The sequence below is a fragment of the Ictalurus furcatus genome, chromosome 9 (assembly GCF_023375685.1).
Source record: "Ictalurus furcatus strain D&B chromosome 9, Billie_1.0, whole genome shotgun sequence".
In the NCBI taxonomy this organism is placed as follows: domain Eukaryota; kingdom Metazoa; phylum Chordata; class Actinopteri; order Siluriformes; family Ictaluridae; genus Ictalurus; species Ictalurus furcatus.
Window position 1 is genome coordinate 25,835,153 of NC_071263.1, and position 25,045 is coordinate 25,860,197.

General features: G+C 38.4%; 1 protein-coding gene across 1 annotated transcript; it reads left to right on the forward strand.

Moving 5' to 3' along the window:
• The first annotated feature begins 591 nt into the window (after positions 1–591).
• On the forward strand, positions 592–23,437 carry LOC128612600 (cytosolic phospholipase A2 zeta-like). Its single transcript, XM_053632905.1, has 17 exons — positions 592–625; positions 3,140–3,212; positions 3,801–3,990; positions 4,624–4,774; positions 7,863–7,905; positions 8,832–9,018; positions 9,480–9,601; positions 10,729–10,867; positions 13,461–13,597; positions 13,994–14,216; positions 14,942–15,056; positions 15,197–15,334; positions 15,430–15,634; positions 15,937–16,145; positions 18,656–18,825; positions 20,221–20,407; positions 21,575–23,437. The coding sequence occupies exons 1-17, from the start codon at positions 592–594 to the stop codon at positions 21,802–21,804; spliced, it is 2,553 nt and encodes an 850-aa protein (XP_053488880.1). The 3' UTR covers positions 21,805–23,437.
• The last annotated feature ends 1,608 nt before the right edge of the window (positions 23,438–25,045 follow it).

The window sequence follows — 25,045 nt, forward strand, 5'->3', positions numbered from 1 at the left end:
AAATCTGGAAAATGTTCTGTTGAGACTGACATAATATAAGACACTATTTTTGTTTGTACCCGCCTGTGATATTTTATTTGGTTCTCTTTCCCAAACTATAAACGAATTAGTAGCCCTGACCATGCAGTTACTAAAGATTGCAGTCTTTAATGAATGTGGTGTTTATTTGAGCTTCATATCTGACAACTCATCTGTGCCCAAATGATCCATCTATCTTCTATACCGCTTATCCTTCTCAGAGTCATGGGGAAACCTGGAGCCTATCCCAGGGAGCATCGGGCACAAGGTGGGGTACACCCTGGACAGGGTGCCAATCCATCGCATGCCCAAATGATGAAAAAAAAACCAAAACAAAAAAACAATCGATCTGAATGATTTGACAGTAGAACGGTTGTGGTTTCCAGACCGGCTGGTTTGAGTCATTCAGAAACTCATGGGATTTTCACACACGATAGTCTCTACAGTTTACACAGAATGATGTGAAAAACCATTTCAAACCAACATGTGCAGCAGTCCTGCAGGCTGAAACACCTGGTTGTTAAGAGAGGGTCAGAGGAGAATTGCCAGATTAGTTCGAGCTGAAAGGATGCTATGGTAACTCAAATCCCCACTCTGTACAACCGGGGTGAGCGGAAGAGCATCTCAGAATGCACAATGAGACAAACTTCATTTCAAGTGGGCTACAACAGCAGAAGACCACGTCTGGTTCACAGTGCAATTGGGTACAGGCTCACCTGGACTGGAAAATTCTAGATGGTTAAAGAAACACTGTGTATAGTACAAATGATTCCAAATACAGTGGCATGACATTTGTGTCATATCACCCACCCTCATTATTGGCAGTAAGCTTGTATTACTTCCAGATAGCTCTGAAAGGCAAATTTCCAGTACAAAACGAAAAGAGCCGAACCTGTTTGAACCCAGCGTATCGCATACACCCAAGCTCATAATTGCATTAAATTGAATAATTTCTGTTTCATTTCAGAGTGAATCAGTGATTGAGTGAAAGACAAAGCCAGGTCTATTAAGTGCTACAAATTGTTGATCAAAAAGGCTCCTCTAACTATAACGTCTTCGGTGTGAGACCATCAATTGCATTTCAGCGCTGAAACGCTGAAGGACAAAGGACAAAAATGATCTCCTTTAGTCATTTCGATGTCTAGACTTGAGAAAATTAGTGTGCCATTGCGAGACATTATACAAGCATGAAGAGAAGTCTGTGCTTCCACATGCTCACTAAATTCTTGGTGAAATAGGAAGCAGAATCAACACTATTTGTGATCTTTGGTGCATTTAAAGCACATTTCAAGCACTTGGCAATGAAATATCCCAGTCGTGGTTAATGTGGTGACTGTGTAATTATTGAATCAAATATTTACTGTTATAGAAAGATTTCTCTTTAGTGGATTAAATGTAGATTATGAAGAGTTTAGACTCACCTCTGACCCCATACACTAGGACATCCAATATTAATTATATTTTACTTGGAAAAGTTCTCTAAATGTTTTAAATGCAGTCATTATTATATATTATATATATATATATATATATATATATATATATATATATATATATATATATATATATATTATAATAAGTTATAATTGTCTAATTATAAGTATACTAATTATAAATATAATTAAGTGAAATATAATCAAATGTGTATAATTAAGTGGTATTGACTCTTAGTCCTGCCTTTTAACATCAGCGCATGCAAAACATAGCCAAAAGGTTTTTGTAATATACTGTATGAGTACTTTAGAGTAATGACAGAAAGTCCCTGGTTCTACAGAGTTATTTGGGACAATATGAATATTAAAGTCCCTCAAAATAAGAATTTCTCTTGTTTGTTTGGAAACTGAGCTGTATTTCCTTAAAAAGCAAAACAAAACAAAAAACAACGAACGAATAAAAAAAATGTAAGCAAAAGGAAATCTGGTCAATTGTACAGCTGTATCCTGCTGTTTTAAGAGATTTGAAAACCACTGAGAAAAAAAAGACAAGCATAAATAAGACATAAATAAGTGTCAGCATTATATCATGCAAGTGTTATGTATTTCTAATTTTTTTTTTTGCGTGTTTGATTTCTAATGCATTCGTTTTATTTTGCTTTGTTCTATAAGTTTTAATGTTGCTTTGTGGATTTGCTGTTTCTTCCTGACCCATCTATTCCTTTTGTCCTATTGGTTGTTTTGGGGGTTTTTTTCTTTGTTTGTTTTTTTTTTTTTGCTGTCCAGTGACAGTGCATGAAAATTAGTGTGCATTTTAAACAATGTGCATTGTTCGAGTAAAGCTTGAAAAGGCATATAAAAAAAAAAAATCCACACAATGGGTCTTCAAGGACGAGGAGACAAAATGACCAAATTTTTTACACTCTTTTTTGGAATGTTTTATGTCAGAATATCATATTACCGACAGTACTGAGAGTCTTGCATACAGAAATAGGTGTTTCCTAATCCCTACCTGCCCTGACGTGTCGTTCAGAGCACCATCGCCTCAAGAGAGGTTATATACAGTATATATAATAGATCTCGAACATCTCCAGAGTCATATTTTTCCAGGGTCTTTGGTCCTTATCAGCTACACAGGCTACTTCTCCTTGACCAAGGAATAGTTCACTGTTACCAATGAAGGTACTAGTTTCTGTTTCTATTTAGTCTTAGTGAGTAATGAGAATGTTGTGGTATGATGTAAAATACTATAAATATATACTGTACCTACTGTTGTAAAAACATGAAGATGCCTTAATATCTAGCCTAATTACATTTAAAGGTTCAAACCTGATGCTACATTACCGTTATTGCTTATGGATCAAGTCTGGGGTCTCATGTATGCATGAGACTAGATATCTATCTATCTATCTATCTATCTATCTAATCCTATCCTTCCTGTCTTCCTCTAAATAGCTTCAGCAGTCTATAGATAGATAGATAGATAGATCTAATCCATCTTGTTTTATCTCTATATGGCTTCAGCAGCCATAGACAGATATACGTCTAGTCTATATAATCTATCCTTCTTGTCTGTGTGTGTCTTACAGCCACAGACAGACTGAGAGACATGTTAAATATGTTTTATAGACATGTTTAGTGTATCTCACATTTAATTTCTCTGTGTTTTCACTTTTTTTCCCCCACAGAGGGAAGTGGCACCATGTTGGGACCTCTCGGTCACCGTACTGCGAGCGAAGTTCAGCCAATCACGCGACTACTGTACGAGTCTTATTCAGTGCACAACATGCACAGTTTAAATCTGTTCATTTAAGCTACACCTTAAATGGAATACAATGGTTATCAATCAGTGAAGTTTGAAAATCAATCGTAAGGCAGCATATGAGGGCTTTTCATAACACTGTTAATGAAAAAAAAAAAATGTAGATACTTATCTAACATGCTTTGGCAGTTTGCCTAAATGTGGAGTTGATCATTTCCTTTTTGAGTATTGTGGAGATTCCAGCAGCTTTAAAGTATATCTGCTGAGAGAAATAACTCTGGGCTCTGCCAGCAAACCGACATCCAACCAATCACAATAAGAAAGGCACCTCTATTCACTAGCTTTCAGGCATTCTAACCCAGGAATGTTTGACGAGAATTTCTGTTGTAATAGCCTCACGATCACCATCGAGCCCTCCATTTCTGTCAAAAGTAAACTTTACAGGGTTTGGAGAAATGCACAAGTATATCAAAAAGTTTAACTCTGAACTTGAGGAGCACGACATCATCATCATTTCAGTTTTCTAGGAGATCATGTGACTAGCGGACCTAGCATCAGGTTTTGCTGGTCTAAGGCGCTTTATAAAGATTGCTATACAAACAATGTACCTGTACATATGTTGTTTTTCTACTCACTGCAGTTTCTCAGTCTGACCTCTACGTGACCTTGTGTATGCCCACGGCCTCGGTCAATACTCTGCGCACTAAGAGCATTCCTAACTGCAACACACCTGAATGGAACGAGACCTTCCACTTCCGTGTGAACAGCCACGTCAAGGTGAGACCCTATGCTCTGACAGCTTGTACTAGACTGTGAAAGGTTTCCCATCGTTTATTTTAGTTACAAACCTCATCTAATAAAACTAACACCAATTTTCAGATATATGGTACTCATGATTAGCTGGATCAAGTGTGCTGGATTAATTTATCATCTTCTCTAGGATACACACACACACACATCAACCCCAATGCCAGGGTTTTCCAAACTCCAAGCAGAGTTTAATAGTTGCTTTGCTAAATTGTCTTTATTGGATAATTTGGTAATTGTGTTGATTAAGTCCTTCACCAACAAAATTAGGTGCTTTCCAAGTCCTCGAAGTTGTACACAAAGTTGTACGCTTACTTGCTTTCTTTTTAGTGACGCTGTATTATTAGAATACACACTTCCTTATTTCCTTTAACTAGAAATGGCTTATTTTTGTGATTTGTTGTATGGAATCCTGCACTTTATTATGTACAGACAACACTGTTTCTCAAAAGTATCTTGGACTACATCATATATAGTATACTGTTATAGTTCTAACTGCATTTATTTCAAATAAAAATTTTTTATTATTATTTTAAAAACAGACTTTAACATCATTCCTTAACAATGAAATCATAATACTTTTGCTGCTGTCTCTTACTCTAGAATATTCTGGAGCTAAACGTATATGATGAAGATCTTAGGCGAGACGACCTCTGCACTAGGCTCTTCTTCGACATCAGCACCCTCACAGTGGGCAAGAAGAAGACTAAGGTCTTCATCACTGATGAAAAGGTCAGTACATCTAGACTCTACTGTATGTACTATCATAAAATACAACAGGCGTGCTGATATAGAAAAATAATCAATGATGGAGTGGTGTGATCCTGCCAGTGATTATTTTCTTTTGCTTTTCCCTCGCATGCTTTTTAACCATTTAAAGTTACATTTAATGTCCATGAAACAAGCCTGCTATCACTTACATGTAATGAGGCAGATGTAAACAGTCGTTCCCTCACCAGTCTTTATGTGTCTTTCTCTTCGAGTCAAGTAAAAAAAATAAATGCAGCGTGTCACATTTTTGAGAAACTAAGCCCTCTTTCTTTAAGATTTACAGTAACTTAACTTAAGGGACTTAAGGGAAAGGTTTACAAAGCCCTGACACTGGAGACTCCTTTCAAAAATGGTACATAACCGTTTAGGTTTTTATTATAGAAATGATAACACATTAGAACGAGTGCATTAATATAAACCTATGATTTGCACTGCGGCCAGAGCTACTGTCGGAGAAAATGAATCATCACCTTCTGACCAATCACAATTGAGAATTCAACAGCAATGTGGTATAAAGTTGGAATGAACAACCTGTCATTGTCAAGTGAAGTCTCTAAAAAGAGAAAGTGCTCCGAATTTGTGTTATGTGATGAATGTTTTAGCGTTCTCCTAATGTTTTTTTTTTTTTTTGCAAATGTACATGTTGAAATAATAATACTTATCTACTTACAATGCTGCCAAAACTGCAGTGTTACAATGAACTTATAAAGGCATAAAGGGACTTTATAATCAAAACTAATCAAAACTAAGGGTGTTCATATTATATTTTAACGTTTAAACGGTTTTAATATTTTGATCACGCCAAACCATAAAAGTAGTGACACGTCCCTACGTTAAATATGATCCATTTCGTCTAGTATCAATGTTTTGTAGTGATCAGATGTTTACAGACTGCTGTTCTGCTTGTGTTTGCAGACAAAGGATGAGCTGTGGGTAGATTTCGAGGTCAGAGAGTGGTAAGTGACAGACAAATCCGTCAAAGTACTGTCAGTTGATTTAGAATTATGAATCAAATGAATGGTAAAAGGAAACTAAAGGTAAGATGTAAATAAACACTCGACTCCTTTGTTACTCAGATTGTAAATCTACGTAATTCACACAATGTTTAAAACTCTAAACACAAATGTACTGTTTCATATTATCCGAGACAATATTTAATACCTAATTTCTTCGATGAGAAGAATTAAGTTTGATTTATATTTCAACCTTACAAATCTCATGTTAATTAGCTTAGTCGTGTCGGGGCAGATACAATCACTAAACTGTTCTGTTATGAAGAGAGACTAATGTATTCAATAATACGCCTGATTGTCATTTTTTTTTTATGTTAGAGGGTACAGAGATCAATAAATTCATAAATGTCATACCTATTGGTAAAAGTCAGAAAGCAGGTCTGAGACTGAATACCGCTCAATTATACACATGAACTATAATCATGTTGTATTAAGCACAATAGAAAGACTTTCACTGGCAAGAAAATGAAATTCATAAAACGTTATGTCCTGTAGCTGCCAAGGTACTTTATTGTATTTGACTTAATTAGAAATATTTCACTCACAATAACTGCATAAAACACATTCGGAGAATGTTAATTGCCAGGTGGAATATAATTAAGTGTCCTGTCTTGAGGTCAGAAGACAGGACTGAGGCTGAATTCCACATATTCATTTCACATAATTACAGGAAATTTATTTCACTTAATTATACATTTTCCCTTAATTATATTGACTGCATGAAAAGATCTTTCATTGCCAAGTGAAATAATAAAAACCAAGGGACATTTAATTGTATGAATGTGATTCATGCAATATTATTATTATTTTTTAAAGTAGTAGACAAAGAGAATCCAATTAAATAAGAGACATATTATACTTAAATATTATACAATGATCCAAAACATACATCAAAATCAATACAAAAATGGTTTACTGACCACAAAATCAAGGCCCTGACATGGCCATCCCAGTCCCCTGACTTAAAACCCATAGAAAACACAAGTTGTTTGGAAGGGTTTCAAGTAAAAAGCCTCTGCTCTCATCCGAAAACAAAATCAAGCGTCTTCAGTTTGCCAGGCACTACTGGAACCAAAATAGAGCTTTTTGGTAATAAACACCAGAGGTGGTTTTGGAGCACACAGAGAGGTAGCCATATGGAAAAGTACTTCATGCCCACGGTTAAATATGATGGTGGCTCTTTAATGTTTTGGGGCTGTTTTTCTGCCAGAGGACCTGGACATTTTGTTAGGATACATGGCATCATGGACTCCATCAAATATCAACAGATATTAAATGAAAACCTGACTGCCTCTGCCAGAAAGCTGAAAATGGGCAGTGGTTGGATCTTCCAGCAGGACAATGATCCAAAACATCAAAATCAACACAAAAATGGTTTACTGACCACAAAATCAAGGTCCTGCCATGACCATCCCAGTCCCCTGACCTGAACCCCATAGAAAACCTGTGGGGTGAACTGAAGAGGAGAGTCCACCAGCGTGGACCTCGAAATGTGAAGGATCTGGAGAGATTCTGTATGGAGGAACGCTCTCAGATCCCTCGCCATGTATTCTCCAACCTCATCAGGCATTATAGGAGAAGACTCAGAGCTGTGATCTTGAGATAGTGGATTTTTGCTCTTTCCATGAACAGTAATCATCGAGAATCTAGACTATATGAAAGTTCCACTTATTGAATTAAATTACGGAGAAAATGATCTTTTCCACAATATTCCACGACTTTTCCACCTTGCTATAGGGCAGTGCTGGAAGCTCTGCAGTGACTCGTTCAGGTTCGGATATCGGTGGACCCAAAGCCTATGCCCAGAACATTGTGTGTGACACAGGTATTTCATGTTCACACCTACTGGGAATTTAACATATTCAATCTACCTACTGGTAAGTTTTTGGGAGGTTGGAGGAAACCCTCAGAGACAAGTATGTGCAGAAACTCCACAGAGACAGTAACACAAGCTCGGGATTAAACTGGAGACTCTGGAGCGGTCAGATGTGAATGCTTCCCTCTGTAACACAGTGCCATCCCAGTGACTAAACAGACTTTTCTATTCTTGTATTACAGCCCTGACGCATGCCGAGAATATCTCTCCAACGGAGTTCTTGTGGTAAGAGCTATTTCAATTGAGCCATGCACAGGTGCACATCCATTGCGCAATAAGTATTACCCCAAATTCCACAAGTTCCACATGCACTACCAGCATGACAATATGCTTGATTGTTATAAAAATGAAAAATAAAAAATAAAAAAAAGCACGCCAACGTATAATCACACGAATGAAACATAGAGGATAGAGTGCCGCTTATCATCTGCTCGCACAACAAAGCGTTTCATTTTTCGTCTAGAAACATGGCACCTAAATGTAAAACAGTCTCATTTAAACATGGGATGTAGACAGCTGAAATTGTAGCCAATCACGGGGCGTCTGTGAGCTCATGCATGCAGTAGAGAGTGGATCGCAGTTTCCTCCGAGTATGCTAAGCTGCCCTGTGATGCAGCATGTAAAGATCTAAGAAGCACCTGTCAGTCTTAACTCTCACTGGTTGGTACCTGTTGTATGATAGTCGAAAGCTGGCCGGTGTGTGTGTGTGTGTGTGTGTGTGTGTGTGTATTTCTTTTAAACCTACAGTCATGCAGATTCATGTCATACATTACATACAACAGAGATCCTTCAATAACTTGCTCCTGCATGATTTTGGTTGGACCATATATCAGATAGAAAAACCAATCTAGATAATCTAGATGATTGATGAAACATCACTGCATTCCAATTATTAAATAATCCCGAGTGACGCATTATGGCATTGAATTCATAGATCTCATATTGTAGTACTACATGATCGGTGTATACAGTGAATGCTGCCAATTTTCCTTTATTTATGTGAATGTAGTGCATTCAGAGGAAACCATTTCTAAAATTTGGATACATCAGACTTTTCGAACTGTGATTTTAGGCGGCGCCGCTGTCCGTCGTGGAGGTGACGATAGATAAACTGCCGCCTGATGGTAAGAAGATTAAAGCTGTGTGTCCAGCGGTGTGTGCGATCGACCTCTACAACGTGTGTCTGTGTGTCATTCAGTGCGACAGAACATGCTGTTAACGTTACGAGGGGCGTATGTTGAAGATCAAGTCATCTCGCCTTCCAAGGAAAGCAGCCTCATGCAGACTCTTCGCTACTACATCAACAAAGACCTGGAGACCAAGATTGAACTTCAGGCGGTAGACATTTTTTTTAAAAAAAATCCTTAGACGTGCTCCTATATTATACTACATAATGAATTTCTTTTCAGTGTAAAGCAAAGCACGAGAGGGTTCTGAATGCTATAATGCGAGTTATTTACTACTTCTACTGTTCTTCTACACTTGAATGGTTTATATATTTATGTTTGGTGTCACTTTTGAGTCTGGTTTCAGTGAAGGTTTCGTCCTCATTTCGTCTCAGGGAGTGTCCCTTGCCACTGTCGCCTCTGGCTTCCTAAATAGAGATCCAAACCTGCATCTGGATTTCTTTCTAGCTGTTTTGTGACAAAAACTACTGTTAAAAAGTGCTACAGGCATAAAAATTGAATTGATTTCAGTCTTTGTGATACAATCACATGGTTAGTTCTAGATGATTATTTGTTTCTTTTACTTTTATTATATGCCTATTTATAAATGTGTCATTTTTTTTTTCGGATTAGAATGGGAAGGAAGCAAGTCCAGCTTCGTCCCCTGCATCGCCGTTGTCCGCTGCATCCACATCGGCGTTCACTTTCTCTCTTCCTGCAGTAAAGGTGACAACTAACAGTAACCTAGCAACAGAGTCTGTTATCACGTTCACTTAGCAAAATGGTTGAAAAGGAATTTACTTATTATAATGAGGAGTAAAGGTGACAGCATATCTGAAATAATATCACATGAATGCCCTTGATTTAAAAAAATTCATCAGAAATAAAAGAATACTGGATTCATTTAAACTCGCCATTTCTCAGACTGACGCATGCTGTAGCCAATCAGCAACAAGTATATTCATTATGGATCTACCTTTCCATTATGAGTTAATACTGATCTGTTGCATTTTTGGCTTGTAAACAGCCACTGAGCCACTGTTTACATTGGATACATTAGACTCCAATACTATTAGACTAAGGGGGTTTTCACACCTAGTTCGTTTGAGCCCTCCGAACGCTCTCGGAGCGGTTCAGCGTGTATATGTGAACAAACCAAGTGATCTCCGACCCCCTCTAAAAGGACCCAAAAGCGAACTCGTTTGGGTGGTCCGTTTTGTGGTTCGATTTGTTTGTGACATGTGAAAGCAATGAGGTCCCGGTCTGCTTTGCGTTTCGTTTCGACATGTGTACCTGGAGGCTTGCCGTAACTTCAGACCATGTTCCGTCACTGCTGAAAACAACACCAAACTTTTCACCATGTCAGGTCGTGGGGTCGTGGGGTCTCTGGAGGACAGCTCTGCACTTCTTGAAATTTGGAAAGAGGATTGCATCCTCAAACACATAAGAATATAAAAGTGTTTCTTTTGTTTTCTCGAAAAATGAAGGAAAGAGGTTATAACAGAACAGCACTACAATGCTGGGTAAAAGTGAAAAATTAAATAAAAATAAAAAACCTTCGACAGAAGAACATGAGCACCCGTGATAAAATGCCTTGAATATTCTAGCAGCTTTCCTACCCAAATAATATAATACTTATCCTATAGCTGCAGTGTTAGATATCATTTAATGTCATTTGTTTTGTTTTTTTGTATTCCCCCAAATCTTCTTGTAAGCAGTAACTTCGATACAAGGTTAATCTATTTGTTTTACTCCACAGGACACTGTAAATTTGCAGGTGAACACAGTAGAGAGGTAATTTTTTTTACATTAACAGTTATTGGTTCATAGATTCATTATTACCCTGATAAACTGTCACATATAATAACGTATATCTGTATAGTCCTGAGGAGGACATGAAGGTGCGTCTGGATTTTGACATACCTGCAAAGGAGAAGGCGTTTCTGGTGAAAAGGAAAGAAGTGGTGTCTCGTGCACTGCAGAAAATACTCAACCTCAAATCCCCCCTGGATCCAAGTAAGGTAAAACACTTTAAACACAAACAGATTAACACGCATTACTTAATGTACAAGTAGTGAAAAGTTAACATCTTACACTATATGGCTAACTGTTGATGGAGATCGAACTAACAGCGCAGAGGTGGTGGGGTGAAATTTGATGAATATATTCATGTTTTTGAAGGCTGGGACTTACAAATGTTCCTATTTGGGATATTTGAGAAGAATGATATGGGTGTATATTTCTATGCAAGGTATTAAAGCCATGGAGTGTACTATACAGCCTAGTAAACATGTAAAACAGAGCATCTGTATAAAGTTAAATCGTGGTTAATATGTCTGATCATAACCTCTCTCTCTCTCTCTCTCTCTCTCTCTCTCTATATATATATATATATATATATATATATATATATATACTTCTTCTTAATGGAAGAGTTCTCTTCTTCACACCAGAGTAGTGATCATAAGAATCAGATCATTTGGCCTCAGCTCGCCAATAAGAGATGACCCTTAGGACATTTTTAACATTCAGCAGTGTAATCTTGTATTAATGCCTTATACACACAGTTGAGAGTCAAATAGACTTCTAGAGAAGAGCTTAGATGTTAAAAATAGGTTCCCTTGGAGGCATTCTGATTAAATGACACTGGAATTGTAACAGCATTGCCAACATCTACCAAAAATGCTCATATATGGGAGTCGATTCTCAACATTCAACTAAAAGAGCCGACTCAAGGAACCGACTCATTCGAGAAAGACTCATGAACAATCTACATCATTTTGAGTCGCTTAAAAAGTGTCGGCTACTGTTCAATGATATGATTCCGCTAGGAAATATATAAAAGACATTTTGGAAAAATCTTCAAATACACAACTACATATTATTCTGCATGCTATCATAATATTACCGAATCAATTATATAGGCTAACATTGCTAAATTAAAATCTTGGTTGGTATAGTGAACCCACTAGCATACCAGAGGGATGGTTTGTCATCTCTTATGATTTACGAAAAGACAACTGTCACTGATTATTCTCACTCAAGACCTAATTTCAGTCTTATCTGAACTTTTTCTGCAAATAAGTTTTAGGTTTGTTGTGAGCTCATACTGTATGTTCGCCCTAAAAGCTGTTTGTAAACCTTTGCTAGCACCTGTGCTTAGCATTAAGACCAAACAGCGTAGCAGCAAGAAATTACCTTTAACATGCCAACAAATGAGCAGTTAAGAAATTTCACTTACTTTAAAAGTCATAAACCGTGACCAGAGTAATAATAAAAAAAAAATTGGTCATACTTCGTCAAAAATCTGACATTTTCAGCCTGAAAAGCCGAAACAAGCTCCAAGCTAAATACAAATCACAGGGTTTATATATCCAGCCCTCCATCTCACGAGAGGATTTAAAATAGATTAAAAGGTTTTAAAATAGTCTTAAAACACCAAATTAATTTCAGAACAATACTTAACCTGTTGAAAATCCTTCCATGCAATATATTTTTATTAAAATATTATAACATATATGCGCTAATTTGTATGTAACAAAAATCCATTTGTCAACAAATTAATTTTTACTCAGAATGATGGTCAGACTTTTATAACATTTTGAAAGACATAAGCACTTTTCCCACATGCTTTGTGATTTTTCAGTGTTAAGTGTTAGTTGGGAAATTTATTCAGTGTTGTTAAGGGCGGCAGAGCCTTGAACCTGCTTAATAATCTGAAAAAGAGAGAAAGAAAAAAGTTGCTATTCAATTCACCTAGATTCTGGTTTCACCTCTCACCTGTGCACACACACCTGGCATAAGATTTGGTCTTGTTCACACTGATCATCGTGAAGCTATAATTCATTCATTCATTCATTCATGTTCAGTAAGCTCTTTATCCTGGTCAGTGTATGGTTGGATCCAGAATCCTAGGATCCTAGCCTGAAATACACCTGGACAACAATCTATCCTAGGGACAATTAACCGTAGCCACTCCACCTGCCGGCATGTTTTTGGGAGACAACCTTGAGGTAAACTTACGCAGACACGCAGAGAACATGTGAAACAGCCAGTTTCCCAATCTCAGGATTGAACATGAAATCCTGGAGCTGTGAGGCAGAAACGCTATGTAGAGCCACTACACCTCCCAGCTAACACATATTATAAATAAAAGTGTGCTTCTATAAATGAAATAAAATGACCTGGCTCAATCAAGGGGGGCTTAGTGGTTAGCATATTTGCCTCGCACCTCCAGGGTTGGGAGTACGATTCCCGCCTCGGCCCTGTGTACGCCGAGTTTGTATGTTCTCCCCGTGTTTCGGGGGTTTCCTCTGAGTACTCTTGTTTCCTCCCCCAGTAAAAAGACATGTGCTGTCGGCTGATTGGCATTCCCAAATTGTCCGTAGTGTGTGAATGTGTGTACGATTTTGCCCTGCAGTGGTTTGACACCCCACCCAGGGTATCACCTGCCTTGTTCCCCAAGTCCCCTGGGATAGATTTCACGCTCCCTATGACCCTGTGTAGGATAAGCGGTATGGAAAATGGATGGATGAACCTTAGATGTAAATATACTTTTCTGTACAGGCTGTTTACTGACAGAGGGTGTGTGTATGTGGGATTGTTTATGCTTAGGTGCCAACAGTGGCTTTGGTGTGTTCAGGAGGTGGCTCGAGGGCCATGACGGGCATGTACGGTTCCCTGAAAGGACTGCAGTGTTTTGGCTTGTTGGATACCATTAGCTACAGCACTACTGTGTCTGGTTCCACCTGGTGGGTACTAAATATATCATAATCACTTACGCAGACTCCACATTTTATATTTACTTTGCTCTTTAATATGAGTGCTCATGAACACATACAAGTATATTTGCCTGAGATCTATGCGAGAGACTTTCTCATATAATGGAAGACCAATTCTCACTGGGAGAATTTATCTATACATATGTTGCCATGTAAAATATTTATTATGAAAACAATGAAGCAAATTGTCGGAACTCAGCAAAAGAAAATGCAGACAATCAAGGTAACACTGGAACCGACATTCACATATTTGTGCCTTATTTTATTTTATTTGCTTGTCTTTTTTCTGGTGTTTTCTCATTGGGGTTTCTTGAGCCTACATTCAAAACTTACATGGAACTAAACTACTCTCTTTCTCTGCATCAGGGCTAATGCGTACCTCTACAATGACCCACTCTGGTCAAAGAAAGACCTTGATGAGGCAATTGTGTCAGTGAAGAAAGAGCTCTCTAAGAGTACCAAAGGTCTGTTTGGTCCCAGCCTGTTGCGGTATTACTACTCCGAGCTCCGGCAGAAACGGAAGGAAGGTCACCTTGTCTCTCCTATCGACATGTGGGGGCTCATGATAGAAAACGCCATTTATGGAAAGGTCTGGTGCAATGTTGATAAGGAAATCAAACTGTGATCCATTTTACTTTTGGGATTTTTTTTTTTACGTTTTAATCCAGTCTAGACAACAGACATCAAATATCCAATCGAATGATTTGCGAATCTCTGCTTATATTTGTTCTGTACTGGAATATGATATGTTAAGACAGTATAGAGGAAGTCCTGTCTTGATCTTTGAACTCAGACAATGTTATCTATACATTTTTAAATATCATTTCAAAAGTTTACAGAATGCAATCGGTCTTGTATAGAGACCAATACCAAATACACACATGTAACCACAAAGTTCAGTCACTGACCTCAAAAAGATCTGCAGTGTAGAACTTAAAGCCAACATTATCTATTCTTGTTATATAGTATGTCCAAGAAACTTGTGGGACACTGCATTGCACTTTTTTTTTTTTTTTTAAAAAAGCTATAAAAAAAAATTTCCATTAACTTTAACGAACTGGTAACAAATAAGGTCTAAACCAGGCCAAAACACATCTATCTCGGACAGACTGTGTTTTTCAGTCTGTCCATTAAAATATCTTGGACAGTAGTGTCAAATGCAACACTCATGCCTAGAGTCCCATAGCAGAAATATATCTACAATCCAAGGTTGATTCCACCCACATCTGTTTCTTCTTCTTCTTCTTCTTAGAAATACTAGCTTCTCTGAATAATGAAATGTTTAACACTTAATATTTACTCTGTTTGCTTCAGAAACACACAGCTACACTGTCTGACCAGCAGGAGGCAGTCTCCGAAGGCCAGAACCCGCTCCCAATCTACACAGCCGTCAACATGAAGAAGGCCGCTGGCGGCTTCATGGTGGCTGGTAAAGACTTCACATTAAAGCTGAGACTTGTAGTTCAACCTGCTGTGATGTGAACTCTGCCGGCTGAAGTATAGTAAAGTTTTAGCCCTAACATCTTTAATCAGGTAGTTTTTACTCTCTTATTATTTTTTTTTTAACAGAGTGGTGTGAGTTTACTCCATTTGAGGTAGGATTCCCCAAATATGGAGGCTTTGTGCCTACAGAACATTTTGGGAGCGAGTACTACCTTGGTCATCTGGTTAAGAAAGTACCAGAGACACGAATCTCCTACTATTTGGGTCAGTGTTGCATCACTACAGCTCATGAATTCTCATTAACCACATTATGTGTCATACAGTCTAACTAATACTCATCTTACAAACTGTGTGCACAGGCATGTGGAGCAGCGTCTTCTCTGCTAACCTGATGCAGCTCTGGAAACATGTGACTGGAGCAATGCCGTCCTGGACTTCCTGGCTGGGGGAGGATGTGTGCAGCATTGGTAAGACTGTATTACTGAGCTCATGTCTCTCACCTAGTCTGTTCATCTTCCTGTTCAGTTTCCTGTATAACATTGGTTCTGTTGAAGGGAAGATAAGGTAATCCTTATCCAAAATCTTGTCTAAAATCAGCCAAAAATATTGCACAGTGAAATAGGAATATCATTGTATTTTTGTTTTTTGTTTTTTAGCTCCCCATAGATATAATGTATAAGTCATTTATAGCTTTTTCAGATACTGTATATAAAAGTACAGAGCTCGTTTAAGCCAACAGGATAAATGTTTTTATACAGAACTTGAATATGACCCCCATACTTCAATACATTAGGACTTTTTATCTCGTTATAGTCAAGTAATGCAAATTGGATGTATGTTTTTAAGCACAAGTGATGAATTCAAAGAGTAACTGATCCTCAGGGATGTGTGTTCTGGCATGTAGAGACAGATGATAATCAGTCAACGCTGGATACCTTGCGGCTCAGTTCAGAGGCTTCGACACTGAGCAACTTCATGCATGGTCGTCCCGTCATCTACAATGTGTTCAACTTCTTGCGAGGATTCTTCCTGCACAACATGTACAGCGAAAACTTCAGGTTCAACACCTCTAAAGGTCAGAACACTTATTGTTGATTTATTCTTATTTATTTTTACTATAACGATACTTGTGGTCATTGATGCCATTTTGTTATTGTCAGTTCATCTTTCTTTTACGGGTGTACGGTGGCTTAGTGGTTAGCATGTTTGCCTCACACTGCCTGGGTTGGGGATTTGATTCCTGCCACTGCCCTGTGTGTGCGGAGCTCGCATGGTCTCCTTGTGCTGCAAGGGTTTCGTCCGGGTACTCCGGTTTCCTCCCCCAGTCCAAAGACATGCATGGTAGGCTAATTGGCATGTCTAAAGTGTCTGTAGTGTATGAACGGGTGTGTGAATGTGTATGTGATTGGCACCCCGTCCAGGGTGTACCCCACCTTGTGCCCCATGCTCCCCGGATAGGCTTCAGGTTCCCCATGACCCTGAAGGGTAAGCGGTATAGAAGATGGATGGATGGATCTTTCTTTTATTTCTTTCTTTTTTTCTCTGCCCTTCTCTGTTTTGTTTCAAAGTCCCATTTTGTATAATAATACTGTATGTTCTTTGTTTCTTGGGCTGATTATTGGCTCATAAACCATTTCTCAACAGAGGAAATTGAATTTATGATGTGGAGTGATCACTGTGAACACACCCGACTTAACAGCATTAGTCCAACCACGTCTGTGCACTGGCCAGTCCAGCCTTCCTACTGTGCATCACTGTATCACTTCTACTGGTTTCAAATGACGATAGAAGACTAGTGAAGACATCAAATTTTGCCTATCCATTTTTTTTACAGATACTCAGCATTGTAACGTTCAGCACATTATTACTGTCAAAATATCGTCATTCCAACTTGTTTCATTTTGGACGAGACTGCTGACTTAGTCAGCATTTTGGGGCAGAGTTTGTGCTCCTGAAATAATCTCTTTGGGCATTTCATCCCAATTTTGGACAGATTTCACCTGATTGGAAATGATGTCAGACAGACTGAGGAATAATGGCTCAATAATGTCTATTTGAAATCTATAGACTAGGTTCTATAGCTGTATGAAAGCGGTATGAAAATATTACCAGAGTATCTGCGGGTATCAGACTTCAAATTTAATTCTTTTTAATGTCATATTCCAGACATTTCCAAAACATTTTAAGACCTGCACGTCACTTCAATCATGCTACATGATACATCAGCTACAAAGTAAAACCGGATAGTTCATTTAACTCAAAAAATTTGAAGAAACTAATTACCTCAAAATTTTTAAGTTGATAAGTCAATTTCTTTAAGCCAAATACACTTAAATATAACAGAAATTTAACTCAAAGTTGTTATATTTAAGTGTATTTGGCTTAAAGAAATTGATTTATCAACTTAAAAATTTTCAGGTAATTGCTTTCCTTAAATTTTTCGAGTTAAATGGACTATCTGGTTTTACACAGTGCATATACATCCATTTCCGGGTTTAAGTAAACTATAGCAGGGTAAAGTTCTATAGAGGTATATGGGAGACCGTAGCAAATATCTTTTTTGCTCCAACAGTAAAATAACAAAGAATCCAATATTTATTTTCCTTGAATTTCCAAGAGAGGAAAAAAATATAGCGAGAGAGACGGATTACGGCAGTAAGAAGAGAAAAGGATGTCAAATTTACCATCACATCCCTCAGCAGCTGGATTAGCTGTATTGCTATTTTGTAATATTACTAGTGTACTAATATTTGAATAATAATAATAATCATCATCATAATAATAATCATAATCATACATTTGTATTTAGGGGTACCAATAGTCATTTAACAATAGTAATTTATTTCTGACTTAATTCACTTTTAGGCGTGAGAACTTGTGGCTTATATTTTGGCAGAAAACACACCAAGACATCCGTTTAGTTGGCAAGTTTTTTTCTTAAATTCACGTCAGTCACACGGGTTTACCATCTCAAACAGCAACGAGTGAAAATAAAATCTAAATAAAATTGTAATCTTCTTTACGGTGTTGGTTGAGCTGAATTTAAGACATTTTTAATGCTAATTAAGGCCTCTTTTTTTTTTAGATTAAGCAATTTAAGACTTTTTTAAGGATCCGTGGGAACGTTTAACAATACGTAGTGATTTAACATTAATTAGAGCAGGATTTTGACATGTATCATATCTTGAATGATTGCGTATTTTTAATTTGAGGTAAGTACAAATTCTTAATGTTCTGTACATTCATGTGCAAACGTGAGGACATCTGAATTAAACTGGTTTAGGGTTTCATAATTAGCCAATAAGATGAAAGAAAAAAGTATAGTGCAAAGTATTAGGAAGCTGTAATAATCATCTGCACAATTAGTAGCATGTGGCCATCACACTGCAGTTGTGTACACATTTGCCCTTGCGATGATGGACTAGCAATCAACTTAATGTCATTTTTGTTCCACTGCCAAATGCATAGACGATGTGTGTGTGTGCACTTGACATCATAAGCAAATAACAGTCTCTGATAAGTATGAGACATACATCAACGAGGACTTTTTCTGACCAAGCAATTATAATTTCATCCTGTTTGCAGAGACACACCCGGATGCGTTTCCGAACAGTCTGACCCCGAGAGATCACACCATTGGCTTGGTGGATGCTGGTTTTGCCATTAACGCAGCCTTCCCTCCAGTGCTGTGGCCATACCGACGCGCCGACATCATTCTGTGCCTCAGCTACTCCTGGGATGAGGATCCTCTAAGTGTGAGAAAAAAATTGCAGATATCGAGGCATATTTGACATAGTTGGCGTGTTCAGTTGCAGAGAAGAAAAACATTGTAAATAGTAGCCCATGACTGTGAGCATGACTAGTTTAAAATGAGAGAATGAGCACAGATTTATGGGTAGTATAACATTTTAGACCCTTTGCATATTTATTTACATGCACCAGATTTAAAGCACTCTTAAATGATGGATTATACTCATTTCTCAGGATGTCAGAATCAGTTTTATTGGCCAATTTATCATCGGTTTACATCCAACCATCGATTTCCTGTACCGCTTATCCTACACAGGGTCATGGGGAACCTGGAGCCTATCCCAGGGGACTCGGGGCACAAGGCCAGGGACACCCTGGATTGGGTGCCAATCCATTGCAGGGCACAATCGTGCACACACTCACACTACAGGAAATTTGGAAACACCAATCAGACTACAATACACGTGTTTGGGCTGGGGGAGGAAACCGGAGTACCCGGGGGAAACCCCTGAAGCACGGGGAGAACATGCAAACTCTGTGCACATAATTCAGAGGCAGGAATCGAAACCCCAACATTTGAGGTGTGAGGCAAATGATTAACCTAACCACTAACCACTAAGCCACCGTGCCACCTCACTGGTTTACAGTGATAGTAAAAAACATCGCACATACCTGGACACTGTCAATTTTGTCATAAGTGGACAAAATTTGCAACTTATGCATAATTTACAAATTTATATCGCAACATGAGGTAGATGAAATATTCGGACAATAATCAGTGACTGTGGTTCATTGGTTGCTAGACTTGCTCAAGAGTTTATTATAATTATTCAGTCAGTAATCACGCATAGATTAATATTGCACAGAGATCAAATTTTTCACAGCACTGGATAAGTGAGACAGAAGAGAAAGTAACCATTTTTAAAATTCGTTTTATTAATATATCAGCTTCTCACACTCAACTCTGCTTTAGAGTAGGGAAAAAGAAAGGCAATAACAAAGCTAGAACTTTATGGTACAGTGGCTAGAGTTGCTGCCTCACAGTTCAAGCCTCCTCGGTTTGATTCTGTGTTCTTTCTGTGCACGTTCTCCTTGTGTTCTTGAGGTTCTCTGGTTTCCTTCCAACTTCCAAATACATTGGTGCCTCTAAATTGCCCCTAGGTGTGTATGGTGCCTTGTGCTGTACCAACATCCTATCGAGGGTGTATTCCCTCCTTGGACCCAGTGTTCCTGGGATAAACTTGAATGAATGAATAAATGAATGATTTTAGTTTCGATTTTTTTATTGAACATGCTGTGTCTTTTCACTTCTTGTACCTTCAGTTAGGCAACATTTAAAAGCAAGTGAGACTGAATTAAACACGTATTTCCGCTTTTTTGTTTACTTTCATATGTGACAGATCCTTAAGAAGACTCAGCGCCACTGTGCTGACCGCCAGCTGCCTTTCCCAAACATAGACTTCAGCAAGTATGAGTCTGAGTCCCCAAGGGAAGTGTATGTATTTGAGGATGAGGAGAATCCCGATGCTCCCATAGTGGTCCACTTCCCGCTGGTCAACATCTCCTTCAAAGAGTATAAAGCACCTGGTAAACTTAAATCATTCACTCATTTACATTATTTAGGCCTTTTGTTAAGGAAAATCAATAGGGAAATGCTTTACTGTGGCACAAAGCTCTGTGGCTTTATTGAGTTATTTAGTTCTCAGCGGTTTGTAATGGGTTGTAAAGTGAATTTCCCAGTAGGAACTGGTGTACGGTTTGTAAATGAATGAATAAACCAAGCCACAAAAAACTCTTAGCTTCTGATTCTGACTTAGCCTGAATTTGTCTATATAAAAGTATAAAATGCAGCCATTTTGTACTTTTAAATATGGACACTTGGGCAGAAAGAAGTCTATACACATGTAAACTGCATGCGATCAATCGAATGACAACTGCAAGACAATGTAATGAATGCACAATAGAGTATAAATAACTACACAGGACACAATAATTACAAATAACAATAATATCAGCATCGGGATGAATGCGGATGTCACAAAGGTGCGCGAAACCGACCAGACTGTCGAAATTGCGTCTGACGCATACCATCGGCCGTAGCAGAATATGAACGTGTTCGCATATATATTTTAAACATTGTTGTTATTTAAAAAAGAAAATTGGATAATCGTTCATATGGTGAGGCTTTCTCTAAAGAGATGTTTGTTTACGTTTATCTCCAGTGTCAGTGCTTTGTAACAGTCAGAAAGTTTTCCACTATGGTAATATATGATAAAAGAGAGGCTGGTGATGGAACAACTGTTTATAGCTGCTATAATGTAAGTGATAACAGGAACTTGTCAGGATTATTGCCTGGTTCTTGATTCTCATGTTTGTTTTGCCTAGTGTGCTCATACCTGACCTACACCTGTTTTTTTTATATATATATATATTGATCCTGCCTTACATTTTGGATTGCTTGCTCTGCTCTCATTAAACATCGCTGAACTGCACTTGCATCCGTCCCAGGTCTCACTTCCTGACAGAACTAACTGGTCTCGTGGATGTTCGACAACATTAAATGCCACTATAAACGGATAAAAAGTATGACATGTTGGTATCAATCAATTCAGAACTCATAATCATTGGCAAATCGCTATGGTATACGAGGACAGTCTGAAGTGAACTTGCATAATACAGTGTAAAATAGGATAGAAATTTTAATCCAAATGAAAGGAATAGGAGCTGATTCAGATGTTTGTGTTTACTCTGCAGGGGTGAAGAGGCAGGGAAAGGAAGAGTTGAACGCCGGAAATGTCGATGTGAGCTCTAGATCCTCTCCGTACGTCACATCAAACCTCACATACGCGCCAGAGGACTTCCAGAGATTGGTGGACCTCACTTGCTATAATGTCTCCAACAACAAGGAGAGCATCGTGTGCGCTCTAGAGAGAGCTCTGAACAGAAAAGGGCTCGCTAACAAAGCTCCTAACGAAGAAAAGTAAAAGCGTAGCTGTGGCCGTCGTGTTAATCGGCTACATTTTTAACAGTAGCGTGTTTAGTCATTTCATAACTCTAAAATTCACGTATGGCGGTAATAGAGTAACCTTTAAAAAATATATGCTTTAACAAAGTAATCGTAGTGGAAACTAGAACTCTTATAGTTAAGGAAATGTTTGGAGTAAAGCTGGAAATGTAGTTAAATACAAATACAAAAAAGTGTAAAACAACGTAACCACTACAAAAAGACTGTATAGTCCATCTTTTATATCACTCGCGATGTGTTATCCTGTTTAAATCAAATTACATTGAAACTGTTTAAATCAAATTACATTGGAACTGTTACTGAGAGGGCATGATAAGGAAGTACACCACATTCCCCAGAGTTTCCTGCTGTAAGGAATTAGATCCCTTTTAAATCCACTTCTGCCTATATCGTATATCCATCTTCATTCGAAATTAACTCGAAATGTTCTGGGGGCAAGTAAAGTGTATCTGTACCTGGTTTTTAGTCCTGAAGCTGCAAACTCTTTCCGCAAATAATCTCAAAGCATGTTTGTTTAATCGTGTATTTACTTACCTTTCGATTATATTAAACCGGCTGAGTTAAAAATCCGCTTTATACCATGTTAAATTCTCACATCTGATTGGTCAGAAGGTGTTGCTTAATATATTAAGTTATAGCAACAACTCAGACAAAGACCTGTATGGTGGGTGCATAACATGAATGGATTTTTTACAATGTGGGCAATAGTTCATATGGTGCAGTTTGTTTTGTTATGCAAGTTGAGTCCAGTGCTAGTGCTTGGTACAGCTCAAGTTCAAGTTCTGCAACACAGAAAAGTCTTTAGGTGTGTGTAGGGGAAGACCACCTACTGGTCCAACGAAGGTATCCAACGGCGTGGCAGATGGCTTCATACTTGTTACTGTCTTCCTTTTATCTTTCCTTTAAATATAAACATTTAAATGAACAATTTGTCAACATTATGATGCTCTTTTTACTTTATCAGACTCCAATTATGAATGCTTCTAAGAGATATTAAAATTCCAAGCTCTATCATTAAACTTATCTCGACATTTGATTATCCTTACAATCACATGCACACACGCCAATCAGCCTACCCTGCATCGAGAACATTCAAACTCCACACACACACAAGGCTGTGGCAGGAATCGAACCCCCAACCCAGGAGGTGTGAGGCGAATGTGCTAACCACTTAATTAGAATAGCGTTATCTCTAGTCAGCGGCCATGACCATTACTATCTGAACAAGTTGACCGATTTTACTTCTCTATAATAGCAGCTTTGTTTAATCATGCCATGGTTTACCATGTACACTTAACTAGAATAATATTACAATGATCAGAGGTTAAGGCTCACCCTATTTAGATTGGTCAAGCAACACTATGTTGTTCTAAACAGAAATTCCTTTCAGCCTAAAATCTCCGTTGGTGTGCCCCAATACTCCACCTAAACCTGGATTTTAGCCTGTACTAGCCGGTACTAACCTGATCTTAGATGTGTGGTAACACGGACTTAACGTAATCTACTAGAGACGATAATTTCATGGTAGATCGGAATGAATTCAAATGTAACAATTTATTAGCCAGGTAATTTCAGAAATAATTCTTAATCCAATTCAGAAGATAACAAGCAGTCATCAATAATATATAAACATCACGTAAAACACAAACGAGTAAATTAGAGATGTTAACCTGGCAATGAAACTACACACAACAACTGTGCAGGAGATCTGTCTACAGGTTCCCTGAATCTTTTGCCAGCTCTCCCTAAATACCCAGATACTCTGTAGGTCCACAAAATGGCGTTGTTTGTGATTATAATTGGAATTTGGATCCACTATTCAGGGGGTCAGTTGGCATTTGTGATTGAATGGGTCTTCGATGGCTGTGGAAGGGGGATGTAACTTATTTACATACAGGAGTTGATTTGTCTGAGGGACCTTGTGAGGGTATGCCTTCAACGGCATGCAACATGTTTCTACGTTTTATAGATCTTAATAGTGATTTGAACTGCTGCTGAGGGAATGAGACCATTTTTCCAGATGCACTGAGACCTTTTGAATGATACTAAACATGTATTCTTCTTATTCACATTAAACATACTATCTAATGAGTTCAAGGTGATCTCAACACCGAGTGAGAGAACGGTATGGGGAGAAAGATAAGGGAGCAATGTAGAAGAACAATCGTGAGGTGTGATCTTCCAGTTTCTGCTCAGTGTGATGTGCTATCTCGGATGAAGATGCTAATTCTGTGGGAGAGAGTTCAAATGTTAATTTTCGTAAGAGTCCTTTGTCCACGGAGAGCAGTACTCCAGTAAGGCACCAGCCTTACGTGCGCTTTGTGGGTTCGTTGGTGACATGAAAAGCTGCAATCGTTTTTGCCTTATTAACAAGAAATAGAGAGAGGAAAAACGAGGGGCTGGTGACGGTAGTTATTAGGTGTTAATAGCTGCTATAATGCAAGTGATAACAGGAACTAACTTGTTTCATGGACGGTCCATGAGATAAAATGTAACTATAAAAAACGGCAAAGATAAAAATATATACAGTATAATGTGTCGTTATCCATCCATCCATCCATCCATCCATCTTCTATACCGCTTATCCTTTTCAGGGTCACGGGGAACCTGGAGCCTATCCCAGGGAGCATCGGGCACAAGGCGGGGTACACCCTGGACAGGGTGCCAATCCATCACAGGGCACACTCACATACACACTCACACACCCGTTCATACACTACGGACACTTTAGACACGCCAGTCAGCCTACCGTGCATGTCTTTGGACTGGGGGAGGAAACCGGAGTACCCGGAGGAAACCCCCTCAGCACGGGGAGAACATGCAAACTCCGCACACACAGGGCCACGGTGGGAATCGAACCCCCGACCCTGGAGGTGTGAGGCTGACCACTAAGCCACCGTGCGCCCTTGTGTCGTTATTTAATCAATAAATAATAAAATTAGTGTTGGCAAGTTGTTGCAGTATTAGAGGAATTAAAACGATTTGGGATGTGCTGGTTTCCTTACATATTCCATCATATATTTTTGCTTTCCTTGTATCCTTGTGTCAGTTTCATTGGCCTTGTAAAGCCTTTTGTAAACATATCTTTAAACAGTATGCATGTTATGCTGTAAACATCTATGAATAGCAACTGTTTTAATCTCGTAAAGCTTCATAAGTCATTATATCCTTCATCTACTCGCATAGCTGATGGACATAAT